The 15,948-nt window shown below is 44.8% G+C and overlaps 1 protein-coding gene across 1 annotated transcript in view; it reads left to right on the forward strand.

Moving 5' to 3' along the window:
* LOC143433352 (A disintegrin and metalloproteinase with thrombospondin motifs 1) overlaps positions 1-15,948 on the forward strand; it is a 92,823-nt gene that overhangs the window by 76,342 nt on the left and 533 nt on the right. The window contains exons 8-27 of the mRNA XM_076910712.1: positions 5,123-5,346; positions 5,958-6,104; positions 6,232-6,372; positions 7,013-7,173; positions 7,729-8,053; positions 8,297-8,385; positions 8,592-8,939; positions 9,838-10,004; positions 10,350-10,597; positions 10,765-11,134; positions 11,228-11,389; positions 11,721-11,858; positions 11,947-12,039; positions 12,194-12,355; positions 12,958-13,146; positions 14,362-14,556; positions 14,658-14,986; positions 15,192-15,307; positions 15,392-15,582; positions 15,683-15,820. Of these exons, the coding sequence (XP_076766827.1) occupies positions 5,123-5,346; positions 5,958-6,104; positions 6,232-6,372; positions 7,013-7,173; positions 7,729-8,053; positions 8,297-8,385; positions 8,592-8,939; positions 9,838-10,004; positions 10,350-10,597; positions 10,765-11,134; positions 11,228-11,389; positions 11,721-11,858; positions 11,947-12,039; positions 12,194-12,355; positions 12,958-13,146; positions 14,362-14,556; positions 14,658-14,986; positions 15,192-15,307; positions 15,392-15,582; positions 15,683-15,772 (3,885 nt within the window). The 3' untranslated portion in view covers positions 15,773-15,820. The remainder of the gene's footprint in view (positions 1-5,122; positions 5,347-5,957; positions 6,105-6,231; positions 6,373-7,012; positions 7,174-7,728; positions 8,054-8,296; positions 8,386-8,591; positions 8,940-9,837; positions 10,005-10,349; positions 10,598-10,764; positions 11,135-11,227; positions 11,390-11,720; positions 11,859-11,946; positions 12,040-12,193; positions 12,356-12,957; positions 13,147-14,361; positions 14,557-14,657; positions 14,987-15,191; positions 15,308-15,391; positions 15,583-15,682; positions 15,821-15,948) is intronic.

The following is a 15,948-nucleotide window of genomic DNA, read 5'->3' on the forward strand; positions in this document are numbered from 1 at the left end:
ACAGACATTTCTCACAGGAAACGCTGGATGAAATTAATATCCGCGCGTAGGCCGCGCGCGTTTCTCAGTGTCTAGCCACGCGGAGTCGTTAGTCATCCTTAATTAGCCCGTCTGGCGAGCAGCAGAGTTTCATAGACGAAATTTTCAGCGCGAGGCTAAGGGATTGGCGAGGCTCGACGACGTAATGGATGTCCCCTTGGCGAGGGTGGACACAGTCCGTCGACGATGGTCGGATGGCATTCCGGTTGGCGCGCGATAACCGCCGATACGCCGGACATTTAGACGGCATATACGCTTACTTGGAGGGCATAAATTTTCGAGGGCGGCCAGAGCCTACCGACCGACCGCCTCTCGTAATCTACAATTCATCGTCGAAAGAATAGAAAGTACAAGTTGCACCTTGAGGATTATAAATCGCGCCACGCCGATACGATCTCCTACGGGGGGACACCTACCTGACTACCTTTTAACGCAACGTTGACATTTTCGTCGCACGAATGCCTGAAATTGTTGACTTTGCGATCGAACTTTGGATGTTTCACGAATGAATTCCAATCGAACTTGATCCGAGTTATCCGCAGAGAAAGGGGTGACACTGTTGCGCTCAGTTTTATGTACGGGGTGGTGAGAGATAGGGGTGCGCGTAGAGGTTGACGTCAACTATTAACATTGGACCCGCCAACGAGTTAAAATGTGTTTTTTCACTCAGTTTTGGAACATCTTGTATATCGAGATATTGTTCAGTCCTGTCTCGCGACGTATAAATAGAGAGTATCGAGTGGCTTTACCATCGGACGCCCCTCGATCCCAACGCTACTGTTCGAGTCTAGGTAAAACGAATCGCCTTTCTTTCCTCTATTTCGCTGGCTTCGCTTGGCGCCGCTTGCGAAACCAGACCACCGCGCATAAATTACAACGGCGGTACGGTTCACGTCCAGCAGGAGAAAAGGGTTCCACGCGCGAAAGCCAGCGTGTTCGCGGGACACGTCCCACGTGCACCGTGGAACGCCGTTGCAACGTTTCTGAATCAATCGCCGATTGTATAATCATCCCACCGGCCCGTTCGAGTCGATCGATCGCCCATCAGAAGCGTGAAATCGTCGAACGCTCTCCTCCGGTTCGTCTTCGTCCGAATCGCGCGCGCTCTCCGTCGTTTCCAGACCCGTTCGATTTGTAGATCGCACGAATTTCAATATCCAGCCAGCCAATTTTTAGCCAATCGATCCTCGATTTTAACCAGCAACGACGGGAGATAACTTCCGCCTCTCTTCTTCTAGACGATCGCCATCGATCGCGGTCTTAACGAGGATCGGGTAAACGTATCGATGGGGATAAAACCGCGCGGAGGAGGTAACTCGATCGGGTTCCCCGATAAATGAATGATTCATGTAATTTGACGGTTAGCCTCGCGATTGTCAACCAGGTCATTACCATCCGGCTGGTCGCGAATCCCACGCGAGACGGGGACCACACCTCGGGGAAGAGGGCGACATCCCACGATGCGTCCCGGGCTCACTTTCACGTGCCCACGCCCGTCATCCGTTCAACGATTCAATCAACCGTCCCTCCCTCTAACCCCGTCGATCGTCCCTCGATATTCGTAACCCGGTCGTCGTTTCCGTCGAATCGATGAAATCTAATTCGACGCGCCGCACGGAGACCGATGGATCCGATTCACCGACCGTGGACATCACGTGGACGCTGATCTACGCGCTTACGTGTATCCGTTCGTTTTCACTTTACTCCTCTTTAGCCGCCGCTATGGACATTGTGCAATAATACATTTATTACGAGAGAAACAATGGTTGGGAGTATCCGTGGTCGTGCAGCGATTGTGCACCTTTCGTTGCAGAGGTTTTATCGTGAAACTTTCAGTGTTAAATCGCGTTGATCGAGGATATGGAAAGGTTGACGGTGAGATTTATTAGTTATCAAGTGCTGGGTGTATCGGTTATTTCATTTAAACGTCGACGGGGAACCGAGATCGAACAGGAAACGTCTTCCTACATCGCGCCAGGCTAAACAATAGACTTGTACTACTGGGGGATCGATCTACGCGGACGGGAGGTGAGTCGTGGAGACATCGATGCGGGAGAAGCGACGAGGACGCGAATGAATCTCGCGTCCGTTCTAAGACATATTTAATTTCGCGCGTTGTTAATTGTCTCGTTTCCAAACGAACGGAAGGTAACTGCAAACAATCTACCGTAATCGATGCGACAGCGACGAACTGAAATATCACCAACGTCTTATTACTGCTGCCCCGCAAATGGCACGAATTGTAAATTCTAAACGTTTCAATTATACTTTCAGTTTCTTCAAGAAAAAAACGTCCTTGTTTTCTTGCAATTACTTCTTTGCTCGCGCACTTATTCCACTTATCGCCTCCGTTACAATGTCTGGTCACGTTTTTAACATATTTCCACCGCGGTTGGTCACGCTGAAGCTTCGCTGCTTTGCATATTGCTCGACAGAAAAATGTACGTTGCAACTGTCTTCTAAAAATATAGTATCTTCAGAAACGCGAGAAGTAAGAGGAAACGCTGTTTGTTTCTCGATACATCCCACCAGAACGTTCTCTTCGCGAAGAAGAAGAAGAAGAAGAAACAGAGGAGAGGAAGTATCGTTTATTGGTGGAAAACATCGGCGAGGCGGTTTGCGGCTCACGAGCGGAAAGTGGGCAACGGGAAGAGGCTCTCGGTGGCTGTTGGTCGATAAATATGAATTTTTGTCGCCCGCATAACCCATTTGACCATACGTGTACACGATGCGGGCACAGGATCACAGGTGTTTATGCGATGTCGCTCACGGTTGGCCACCTCCGACGTGGAAATGAAAAACTTGCTCCTCCGCGGACGCGCACGCCTGACGTCGCGGTCTCGTCGGTGACACGATTCGAATCCCGTGTTTCTCGGTCGGTCCCACTAACCGGTCCAGCGAGAGACGCTTCTTTCGCCGACTTTTTTCGCGTGATCGTGATGCGAAGATCGATCAGCCTGGGGACCGGTCGAGAGGGTCGAATCGCGATAATGTTGCGCCACGGAGGCTCGACTGAATTAGCCGAACCGAGAGGTGCAAACGTTTAATTACGAACGTTCGAACTCGCTCGAATTCTACGAGAACTGCTTTCGATCGTACTAAACTCGCGATTGCTCGAGGTAACTATTATTAACACGGAAATAAAACGTACCAAGGTGCGTGTGGAGAAAAAAAAAACGAAAGCGATCGGGAATAAAATGAGACGGTGAAAAATGAATGAACCATTCCCGATTAAAATGTTACACTTCTCGCGCGGTGTAATTTAAATAATATCCATGTCAGTAGTTAAGCGACGTATAAAATCTTCATAAATTAATTCCCGGGACAGGGAACACATGCAACCCGTTGGGAAATTTATGCAATCCGCTATTTCTTTGACGTATCTGTTCTGCCTCTCTCTTGATTTACGTAAAGTGGTAACGGCGCGTTCGATCGCCGATTGCTCGTGCAACCGGGTATCAATCCGCGAGGTACGCGTTCACGGGACGACGAATAATGCGTCTGGTATATCCTGCGAAGAGAACAGCTCTGATTCGATATCGACAGTACGCGATCGACAGGTAGTAAACTTGGAATCGGCTATCACGGAGGAGAGCCGATTAATTCGTTTCGCTTTCATCGTATCGTTGTCGACGGGCGACGATCGACAGGATCGCGTACACGCCTGGAACAGCCGGCAGCACCTGTTCGACGTGGATCGTTTCAAAGTCCAGCCGTTCACCGGCGTCCGTGGCCCCCATCGAAGGGTACCATTTCGTAACGAGAGCCGACGAAATGGAAAAAATACGGTAACCTATCGTTCGCCAAGGAAATCACGCCAGGCGACGTGCTCGCGACCCGCGTCTAGATCGATCAATTACGCTGGTCCAGTCTGTCGCAATCGGTCCGTTTCGCGGCGTACGCGGTTAGGGAAACGGAGTAACACATCAGCCTGACGTCCGAGGAAATTATCCCAATTGAACGCATCAGGGCCCGTTTCATCTAATAAAGATTGCCTCAGCGACGAGACGCGCCTCGCGTTCAACCGCTCCGGCGATGATTTCCTCTGTCGTCGTCCCCGGGGTTGATCCTCGTCGTTTGATTCTTTGACCAGCGCGCGTTCGCGTACACCCTAATGAATAATTTACGGGGCAATTTGTTTCGAGGCAGCTGACGTTACGAGCGGCGACGAGGATTAGTTTGAGTCGCCTCGGTTAAGTGGTGGGAATGGATTTAGGGGAAATTAATTTCCCTCGAGACGGTGGTTGCTTGCGATCGCGCAGCGTTAATTACTTAATTCTGAGTGAAGACGGGAATGATATTTCTGATGGGAAGATAGAAAGTGCGAGTCATCGGATTCTGTAGTCAGAGAATCGTTTGCGTCGATACTTCGTCGCATCGTCGAATCGCCAAAGTATTCGTTCGTCCAGTTGTAACTTACGATCGGAATCGATGACGGTCAGCGTGTCGAAGTTATTTGCTCGCGCGTCGTCTAGAGCGCAAAAGAAGAGGAGTAAAAAAAAGAGAAGAGGAGACGTCGAGTACGCGACGTGCAACGAAAAAGGCAACGAGGAGCATCCACCGGCGTTTTCATCGTCGGCCCCGCGGTTTCGTTCCAAAGAGATTGGGCGATGCCCGTTTGGATGTAAGACACGCCACTAATTAAGAGTCGACTCGTGTATCTCGCATTGTTTATGCACGGTTGTACCCTCCGTTTTGCTCTCGTTTCGTCTGCAGTACTTTTCCTCCTCGGGCCCCGCCCTTTCCTTTTGAACCTCTCGTCGGGACGCGGTCGAATAGCAGTACGCAAAAATTATCATTCGACGACCATTAACGAGTAACTCTGGATTCAGCTTCGTCGAACACACGCGCGTTCCAGTGTATTTCGTGTACTTTACTTCTAAATTAACGCAGAATTTTGAAGAGTCTTAAAAAGCTGAAACGACGCCATTCGCACTTCGCCCTTTCCCTGATAATTATTACAAAGTAATTATTGGATGTCGTCTCGTTGACTTTTTTTTTTTTCTTAATTCCAACAACGAAATCTCTTGAACAGATTAACCGAGTAACGAAAGTAACGACGACATTGTTTTTTTCTTCGCAGGTCTCGAGCCTCTACAAAGACTATACCGTCGGCAATCCTATAAACATTTCGGTAGTAAAGATCGTGCCGATCGACCAAGTGTTTGGGCAAATATATTACAACGGAACCGGGAACGAAGTCGGAAGAAACGCGACCGACGTGTTGAAGATGTTCTGCAAGTGGCAGAACAACGACTCGAATAAAAAATTGTGGGGACACTACGACACTTCCGTCCTCTTAACCAGGTACTCGTTACTCGTCATTCTTTGGGATCCTTGCTCCATCCGTTCACTTAAAATCGTCTTCCGACGTTTCATTAGCTAACTTCGTCAGGAATCTGCGAATGGACCGATCCTCTGGTGTGTATTCTATCGATAGAGACACTGTCCCCATGTTATCTTACGGTCACTGTTTGGATTACTTTCCTTTGCTTCTAAACGCTGAAAAAAAGTATTTATCGTATACCACGTCGTGATTACTGTTTCCTGTACATCATTTGTATTAACCCTTTGCACTCAGTTCCATCCCAGATGTTAGCCATAGAGACTACTGCTAAAATATTGCTCGAAGATTGCTAACATCTCCCAGCAATAGAAAATTTCCATTTCAATAGAAAATTCGAGAGAGATATGCATTTCTGAAAAAGCTGCGATGGAACAAGTTTAACCCCTGTAATCAACAATCGATTCTGATGTCCCTTCAGAGAAGAGATCCGAGTGCAAAGAGTTAAAATTGTAGTGGACATTTCTTAATAGCTCCAAAGGAGCACGATGAGAATCAAATTGCTGTAGTCTTACAGTAATTAGTGCTCCGGTTAATGTCAGATTAATAATTCCTGTTAAATGATACGTTTCAGGGAAACACTGTGCGACAACGCTCGCACTTGCGTCACGTTGGGCCTGGCCGAGTTAGGCGCGATGTGCAACCCGCAATCCTCCTGCGCGATAGTTCAGGACAGTGGCCTCGCTACCGCGTTTACGATCGCGCACGAGATCGGCCACGTGTGAGTAGCCATTCTTGCCCTTCTATCATCGGAGTCGTGATTCTCGATTTTCCACGCGCAATAACGAGCAGGCATCTCCGCAGAGGAATAACGTAGGAAGATATTTGACGAATTCGTTGGATTTCAGGCTGAACATGCCCCACGACGAGCCAGAGTATTGCTCGCGGTTTAGGGAAGATCAGAAGCTGATGTCCAGGATGTTGGACAACAACAGTTCCCCGTTCGAATGGTCGGAATGTTCCCGGCACTACGTCACCGAGTTCCTCGAGTGAGTCAGTCGTTCGATGGCACGTCAATTAGTATCGATAGTTTCCGGAAACACGCACGTCTCTACACGCTGTCATAGACATCGTTTCTACCTCGACAATTTACTCGTCGACTAACAACTCGGTTCGAACAACGCATTAAAACGTAACCAAACGACCGGTCGTTATTCGTCGATCACGCAGAAATTGAGAAATAAACATTGCCCAATTTCGATTCATACACCAACCAATTGAATTCCCCCGACTAACGCCTCTACGTATCCACCCGGCGTTGTTAAAATCAGTATTTCCCGTCAGTCAGTCAGTCGTACAGCTCTCGACGAAATAGGCATCGGTCGCCAAAATTCGATTCGATCGAGCAAGAGAAAAAGAGAGGAGGAGGAAAGGGTAAGAGAGAGAGGGAGAGAGAGAGAGAGAGGGAGAGGGAGAGAAAGAGCCGGTGGCGCGAGTTTTTCTGCAACGGCCGAGGAAGACGACTCCTCGCTTAGGAATCCGGTTACGCTGCATTTCTGAATGACCGCCGTGCGCGCCGGCGGATCCCATTTGTTTCCGACAAAAATTCGGGCCCCCGAATTTTGATGCACGAGCTCTCTCGCCGCAAACGAGCCGCCAAGTTCGAACCGTGTCGAAATTTCATTACAGAACCGGACGCGGCCGCTGCTTATTGGACAAGCCGGACAGTATAATAGATATCGAGGGCAAGAGGCGATACCCGGGTGAGGACTACTCGGTGAACAGGCAATGCAATCTGGTATTCGGGAACGAGTCCAGGAGATGCATTTCGCCTAACCCCACGTCCGATGGTAAGTCACAGATTTTTGTACGTTATATCGGACGCCCGGCGACCGTCGATGGCGAATCCAAAAGGGACGACTCGACGGGTAGAAGTAAAACAGAAGCCAGTAATAAGGAAATTCCGTTCTCAAACGCTTCGTTCTCAGGCGGCGAATCGGTTCGGAAATTTGCCAAGCGTAACGACGGCGTCGTCTGTCCCGAAAACGAAGCCCCGAACGCAATTTTGTTGTTCTTGATTCTCGTCGTATCACGGTTCACTCCTCGGATAGCACGAACTACACGCCACGCGGAGATTTTAGATACGTGTTATACAACAAAGTAGGCGTTCGTCGTTGCCGCGGTATATACAAACCGGAAGTGAACGTAGAATACGAGTACGTCTCCGAGATGTCCCGCAGTGTCTAACACTTAACCGATTCGTAATCGTTCGGCATAGCCAGAGACATTTTCTGATATCGCTAAACCATGTCCAATTAGTCCTGTCCATCGTGGGCAGTGCGTAGCGAAGGTACTGCTTAAGAATTGAGATAAACTGAGCGGTTGGTTGGTTATCGGCCAGGCAGTGTGCAAACAACTGTGGTGCTTCACATCGGCGGGCTGTGTGACCCATCACATGCCGTGGGCTGACGGGACTCCTTGCGACAACGGCAAATGGTGTTATCATGGCAAGTGCGTCCCCCGTAGGAAACCGAAACCAGTGGACGGTCAATGGGGCGAATGGGGCCCGTACGGTGAGTGCACGAGGACCTGCGGCGGTGGTGTCAAGAAGAAGTACCGCAAATGCAATAATCCTAGGCCGCAACACGGCGGCTACCACTGCTTCGGGAATCGGGTCGAGTATAGTAGCTGCAACACCAGAGAATGCCCACCAGGAACACGCGACTTCAGGTACTTATGGATCCGAATATACGGGGTCCGTTGCATGTCCTGGTGTACCCACGAGCTTCCGTTTCTGCTTCATTGGGTTCAGAATCCTCCATGTAGACGCGATCATCGCGTCCTAATATCGAATATCGAGTAATTCGTGTGTCGCGTTAGTCTTTTGCCACTTCAGACTCGGTATCTCCCTTCTTAACATTCGTATCGTTGCGTGGTCCCGATTTGCCAACGAGACTCTAATCTATTTTAAAGGGACGTGCAATGTTCGTACTACGACAACAACAACTTCAACATACCGGAGCTAAGCAGAAACGTTAAGTGGCACGCAGAGTATAAAATAGGTGAGCACAGATGTTACGGATCTTCGCAGCGAACATAATAATGGTCGATTTCAACGATGCGAGCGTAGAAAATTGTTGGGGGACTTTTAAACTGGTTACACAAGCCGTTGAGATCGACCATCGTTGAAACTAGCCGGATTCTCGTCGTCGAATTACAAATTCTGTTTCTTCTGCCCTCTCTGCCCTTCCTGTTCTTCTTAATTCAGACCCGCAGGAACGTTGTAAATTGTACTGCGAATCGGACAACAAACGGCCTTACAAGCTACGGGAGAAGGTGATCGACGGAACGCCATGCGGCAAGGACACGTTTCACATATGCGTGAACGGGCTCTGTAAACCAGCAGGATGCGATCACGTTTTAGGCTCGACGGCGAAATTGGATATGTGCGAGGTCTGCAAAGGCGACAATTCCACCTGCCAATGGATCACGGGCTTGTACAACAACTCCGGTCAATACGGATACACCAGAGTGGCCAAGATCCCAGCGGGCAGCAACCACATCAATATCCAGCAGCAGAGCTGGATAGGCATAGAGAACGACAAAAATTATCTCGGTATACTTGTGTATTCTTGCCCGCTGAGGCTTTCGAACGTTACGCCTGTCGCATCACGGGAATAGTTATGAAATCTTCCGCGAAGATACTTCTCCCGAGAGGGTGCTGGCTCGATTCAACGAGTCCAGAGTCGAGTCGCAGCGGGCTACGAATCGGCTCGGTTCTAACCGACAAGAGCTTTCGTTCTCTAACTTCTTATTCGACGGTTGTGACAGAAGTTTGCGTTTAAAAGCCGATATCAATCATCCGACGTACTCGAAACTCTTGAGAGTCTTGATAGGTTTTGAAAATCTTGCAAGGATCGAGCGTCTTGGAAGTGTTGAGAATCTTGGAGGTCGCCACGGGTCTTGTGAACGTTTAAAGTCTTCGGGAGTCTTGAAGGCGTTGACAGATTTCGAAATTCTGCTGCATGTATTCCTAATTAGAGTCCGAGACTGATGAGTACGGTTGGAGAGGCTGAAAGATATCTGAAAGGCAAGATTTTCAAGATCTATATAATGTATACTGTATATTCTGCTCTCCTTAGCTTTCTCTCTCTCTCTCTCTCTTTCTCTAATTTTGCCCTAACTATTATTTTGAAGATTCAAAAAAGTGACATCGTAAAATGGTAAAATCATTTATAGAACGATTACACTGTTTCTAGAATCCTGCAAAATATATAGAACTTTACTAACAAAGATGCTAAACTCGTAGACTTCGAAACGTTTCAAATGTTAGCATTGTATACCGTATATGTAAGTACAATATAGACAAGGAAAGTATTTTCCTAAATTTTATACAAGTTTAGCCTTTAATAATATTCTGATAGGAACTCGAAAGAAATGCCTAAATTCTATTGATCACTGCTCGCATTAAAGTACCTGACATCAATGAAAACTATGATATTGATTCTATCTAGCCTTACGAGACGCAGAAAACGGAATGTACATAATAAATGGGGACTTTATGCTGATGAATGAAAAGAAAATCGTAGTACTTGGTGTTACTATCAATTACAGTGGACATATGAATGTTACGGAATATCTGAATATTTCCGAACCGATCAAGACTGACTTAATTTTGGAAGTAAGTCTGTACAATTAAATCTTTCTTTCTGTCATCTCAGTTTCCAGGGAAATGCCTCTTTAACAAAACAACAATTGACAATTGCCATAGATATCAGGAAAGCTCGATGTCACGTGCGATGTTGCTTTAAACATGTAATTCAGTAAAAAATTCAATTTTAAAATAGAAATGAAAAATTGATTACACTCGTCACCAACAGATGATAACATATTAAGACCATTTAACGTAGCTGACGTTCGACATTTAGACGCGTATTACATATTATTAGGACAACTTAAATATCGAGCATAGTAAATTAAGATAATTGCCAGAAATAACTCGGATTAACTAAATCTGATGTTGCAGATCTTATCAGTAGGCAATTATCCACCCCAACTCACTTACCGACATACAGTGCCCAAAACGATATTGAGAAACTATGCATGGAAATTAAGTAACTGGTCCAACTGTAATCCCATATGTCGGGGAATGAAATATCGCAAGGCTGAGTGTAGAGATATTGAGTACAACGACATCGTTTCGGACGACTACTGTCGCGAGTCGGATAAACCACGCGAAGAAAGCCAGATGTGCAACAACCATTGCATTTTGGAGTAAGACCTACACGCCATTTGAATTTTCCTCGCAACAAGACAAACGATTAATTCACAATTCTTGCTGTTCTATACTATTAATCCTCGATCGATCGATTACGCTTACCAGTTAGAGAAATCAACTTCAACCATAGGCATACCAACATATATCTACGATACCATTCCAGATGGAACACCACGTTTTCCGAGTGCTCCAATCACTGTGGCCCAGGAACTCGCAATTCGACCTCCAGATGTCTGCAAAGACATTCACTCCATCCGCCTCGTGAAATTTTGTCGCAGTTTTGCAATCATCTTCCGCGACCAAACAGCTCGGAACCGTGCTGGGGTCCCTGCGAAAATGCCCACTGGAGTTACGAGAAATGGGGTCCTTGCGACGTCCCGTGCGGACGGGGTCTTCAGCACAGGACAGCTGTCTGCGTGGATTCGAAACGCAGACAAATTACCGAGGAAAACTGTATAGGGAAAACGAAAGTTCTGACGAGAGAATGCAGGCTAGAACCATGTCCCTCGTGGGCGTTTAGGGACTGGAGTCACGTAATTATCTCTCTTCTGATATCTTAAACCGGATTAATTATTTCACATTGGATGTGCGAATTCATTTTTTGCTTTCTACTCCTTCATTACTAGTGCTCGGTGACGTGCGGCATTGGCCAACATCAAAAGCTATACGTGTGCACGATAGAGAACCGCATTGTTGAAAACATTTACTGTAGCGATCCACCTCCGATAGTTGTTCAGTCCTGCGATGCCGGACCTTGCGTTCAATGGGACGTTGGTGATTGGAGCTCGGTATGTATTAAGGTGACAACTATCGTTTGATCGAGCTAATTCGCAGTGCTAATAAGGCGAGCGAAAATTTGGGATACCACGATACTCTCTGTCTTTGCTTAGGGGAGGAATTTTTCAGACTTATTATCCTAACTCTTCCTCCATCTTTCACTCTTCGACCCCGATTCCTGAACTGCCAATTTCGCTCGGTCAAACAGTAATGATTATAAATATAATAATTTGAATGTACGAAAACTTGGAAGAATTGTAAGCCTAATAGCTGAATCTGTAAACCTGTTCTAATCGTACGAAGACTATAGATTAAGCGTTTGAAACTTTTCTCTTCCTACAGTGTTCAGTTACTTGCAATAACGGCATAAAGCAAAGGAAAGTTATTTGCAAAACGACTGACGGAAAGACAAGTAATAAATGTTCTTTGTCCAACAAACCAAAAAACATCACTGTCTGTAAACTAAAACCCTGTCCAACAGTGGTATAATAATCTTTCGATATTTTAATACTCCTACCGTTCACTGTTATTAATTATTTAAATTCGTAAAATCTTCTATATTTTATAGACGAGAGTAACTCCAACTTATTCTCAAGAAAACAACGAAGTTCCCAATATAATTATCGATTTTGGATACAAATGGCATATTCAGACACAGCAAGTTAGTATTTATTTCATCACAGTATCTAATTAATATTTTTTTTATTGCCACGCGTTGTTAATATTGTTAACTGTTTTCCTAGGCATGCAACTAATTATTTAGAAATATGGCAAGCACTAAAAACGATCAACTTATACATTGTGTCATGTTTCAGTGTTCTAGACCGTGCATTAAAGGAAACATGTATGTAACAGCGAAATGTTATTCTAAAACGGGAGAAATCGTATCTGACAGCTATTGTCGTCGCAAGAAAAAGCCTACTAAGGTTCCCTGTAATCATCACTGTCCAAAATGGGTGGCTGGTAAATGGACACGGGTTAGTTTAAAAAAATAATTTACAAAAAGAACTACTACATCAATAGATATCATTACTTATAACCATTGGTACACGCGTAAGTACCATCTATATACGTATTGCTGACTGCAACGCGAGACTTATAAAACGTAGAAAGTGTCTACGATAAATTGAAAGCCGCCATCTTCGAGAATAAATCACTGGTGACACCTGGATGCAGAATTAAGTATTACACTTTTGTACTCGTACGCTTGCAATGCGACACGGAAACTCGGTTACACGTACGTTAAAATTTACACGGACTGAGGTCTACGCAAGTGACTCTTTAATGCATATTAAAACAATGTATGCAAGGTGCTTACAGGATACTTACGAGATCATTCTGAAGACCGACCACATTTAATAGAATTTAGCAATACTTCAAGCTCCATTCAGATGGCGCAGGTAGTTTATTCTCGAAAATGGCATAGTCATCAATTTATCCAACTATAAAAACGAACGAGCGTAAATGGAAGGTTTAGAAAAAAAAACACGCCATCCTTATCGAATAAAGGGAAACGTAAGCGTCGAGGGGAGTCAGGCACATGCCATTGCAGTTTGGATCGAACGAAAATATTTTGCAGTGTTCGAAATCGTGCGGTACCGGGGTGCAGAGGCGGAGGGTAGTATGCAAGATAAGGAGGAATCATAAGTTGGATATAACCGTTAAGGATGAGGACTGTACGAGGTTTGGCTTGGAAAAACCGATATCACAGAAGTATTGCCGCCGTGTTGCCTGCCGGTTTATTTGGCAGGAAGGACCTTGGTCAGAGGTACTTTTAAACCTCGCCCTTATGATCTATGATCCATCGATCACGTTTGACACTATCGCTGTCTTGTTCATTTCAATTCAATTTATAGCAATACCATCAATACTAGCGATACCATCTATAATTGGATTCCTTTGATCGACGCTCCTTGATTTCTGTGTTCAACTTGGTATTAATTTGGAGAAAAAATTAATTAGCAAGCCTATTCTATTTTACGTTGGTAAAAAAATCCAATTTCCGTGATTCTCGTAGTACTAAATCTTTGTTCAATCTCCAAATGGTTTCAATTCGATAGATTCATGTTACTCTTACTTACTATATTTAATAATTCCAATGTAGGAGTTTTCTATTGTTACTTTGTCTCTCTTTAGATTACGTACAAAGGGCGTCTAAAAGTAACGAATCTTTTGTTTCATTAAATTCTGCACGAACGGACAATGTTATCTAATAATTCATCCCATTGGCACTAATAACATTGTGTTCGGTAATTGGTGTTGACTCACTTTTAATCGTGTTTACTCGTTGCAATAAACATTGCCTTCTTCGAAACGCAATTCCTACGAATGCAGCATGTGGAAATTGTTGATGCACACGGCACTAAATATTGATCGATTCATCGGTTTTCGTTTTATCTAAAGTATTCGCACAGCCACATCATCCTGTCGCAATGTTCATCGATCGTACCTGTTTCTCAATTAAACGCACATTTATTTATTTCCGTATGAATTTCTAGAGGTTGTGAAAATGATTGCTCATGATACTAGTCACCAAGCTACATTCATGCGATGACCTGTGGTAGGTGTTAACGTTACCTACAACATTAATTCAATGTTAACACTAGCGTTAATTTTAGCTTTAAAGATTAGCTATAATTATTACTAGCGTCAACGTGTTTACTATTAATGTTAATGTGTAATGTTAATGTTACACGCTATAACTATTTCCATAACTTATTAGTTTGAAGATTGTGTGTATAATTATCTTAATATTTCACAATGAATGCATGAGCATCACATCTGTCTTGCATTGTCAAACATTTTGCATGCAAAAAGGATATGTTCATCACAAAATTCGTCACGTTTCTCAGAAACGAAAAGGATGTTACGTTCGATCATTGTATTTAACAAATATTACACTAGTACGTATAAAAAAAACTAGATTGACAGAATTGAAAGAAAACTAGACATATACATAAAGTGTTGAAAAATTGGTTTCAAGTGTTCGGCAGAATGTGGTGACGGGATTCAACACAGATCAGTGACCTGCCATCGTACCAATCGTTACGGACTGATTGATTCTACGCCCACAAATAATAATTCCTGTCCGATGGACCGGAAGCCAAGCACTAAACAGTCCTGTAAGCTACGCGAGTGTAACGATGAGTATTACTGGGTCCCTGGCGCATGGAGCAAGGTAATAAATGTTTAACGAAAACAGACGACACGACAGTGTGTTGTTCGATACAAAAAATTGCACACGCAACATATAACTACTCAGAGATACTTTTGTAACAGTGCAGCCACATTTGCGGCAAAAGGGGCCATCAAGTACGAAAAGTGTACTGCAGAGACATGAAAAGAAAAAGGCTAGTGAACGTCTCGTTCTGCTCGAGGGAGGAACGACCGCCAAGGAAGCAGAAATGCAACCGACGAAAGTGTTACGCGATGTCCTGCCTGGACGCGAAGAGGTACTATAGAACTACGAAGGACGACGAGTATATGTTGGTCGTGGGCGGAAGGAACATGTCAATTTACTGCCACGGAATGTGGAGTTCCGAGCCGAAAGAATACTTGACGTTGCCGAGTGGCCCTCGCGAGAATTACGCGGAAGTGTATCACAACACGTAAGTGCGACAGGATAGGACAATTGAATACACCCGACTATCCAGCTCCTCTTGTCAGAGAATCGAATTACGTCTAATTGTTTTTACAAACAGTAAACACAAGTTATAGTATTTCAATACACGTTTAGTATTGGAAAACTCTTACGGCATTCATCAGAATGGGTTGGTATTTTTAGCAGAGTTCAGAATTCTTCGCTAATTTCAGATTACACAATCCTTGCCCGTACAATGAACCGAGGAACGAGAACTGCAATTGCAATCGTTCTGGAAAGACAGAGTTCAGAAGGATACGAATCGACCCTCTGGATCTGTATATCATAGGTATACTTCTGGGAATATCCTGCGTTAACGATAATGTATATGTATCAAATCAGAAATTTTCGCAAGTATTCCACTGCATTTTAGAGAATGACTATACATTTTCACGGACGACGGGCGCGAATCGAGTCGAATACGGCGTTGCTGGTGACTGTAACAGCGTTGCGGGCTGTCCGCAAGGTCGTTTTAGTATTAACTTAAGTGGAACTCAATTCAAATTGTCGTCAAAAGTCGATTGGAAGAAAACGTACAGGTCGTCAATAAACATCAATAGAATCGTAAGTTGAATATTCCCATTTGCGTTATAAAATACTATACTTCCTTCGAGCATTATGGTATCGATATTGTTCACGTATAATAATACATTTCTGACCATAGAACAGTCAGCATATTAGCGGGAAATGTGGAGGTTACTGCGGTTACTGTGAGCCAAAGAATGGACTAAAACTAGACGTCCTACCACCCTAGTCCGTAATGTACAAGGCTCAATAATTTCTAAATGCCTGTGGAGAATAGGTAAGCGATTATTATGTACAGTAACTAACGTCAACTTGATAACTCAACTCCTCCTCTCTTCGCGTATCTTCTTTCCAATTATTTTGTGCTACAATTTAGCCTATCGATCCTTAAACTACAATATGTAT

This window comes from Xylocopa sonorina, chromosome 1 (genome assembly GCF_050948175.1).
Source record: "Xylocopa sonorina isolate GNS202 chromosome 1, iyXylSono1_principal, whole genome shotgun sequence".
Classification (NCBI taxonomy): domain Eukaryota; kingdom Metazoa; phylum Arthropoda; class Insecta; order Hymenoptera; family Apidae; genus Xylocopa; species Xylocopa sonorina.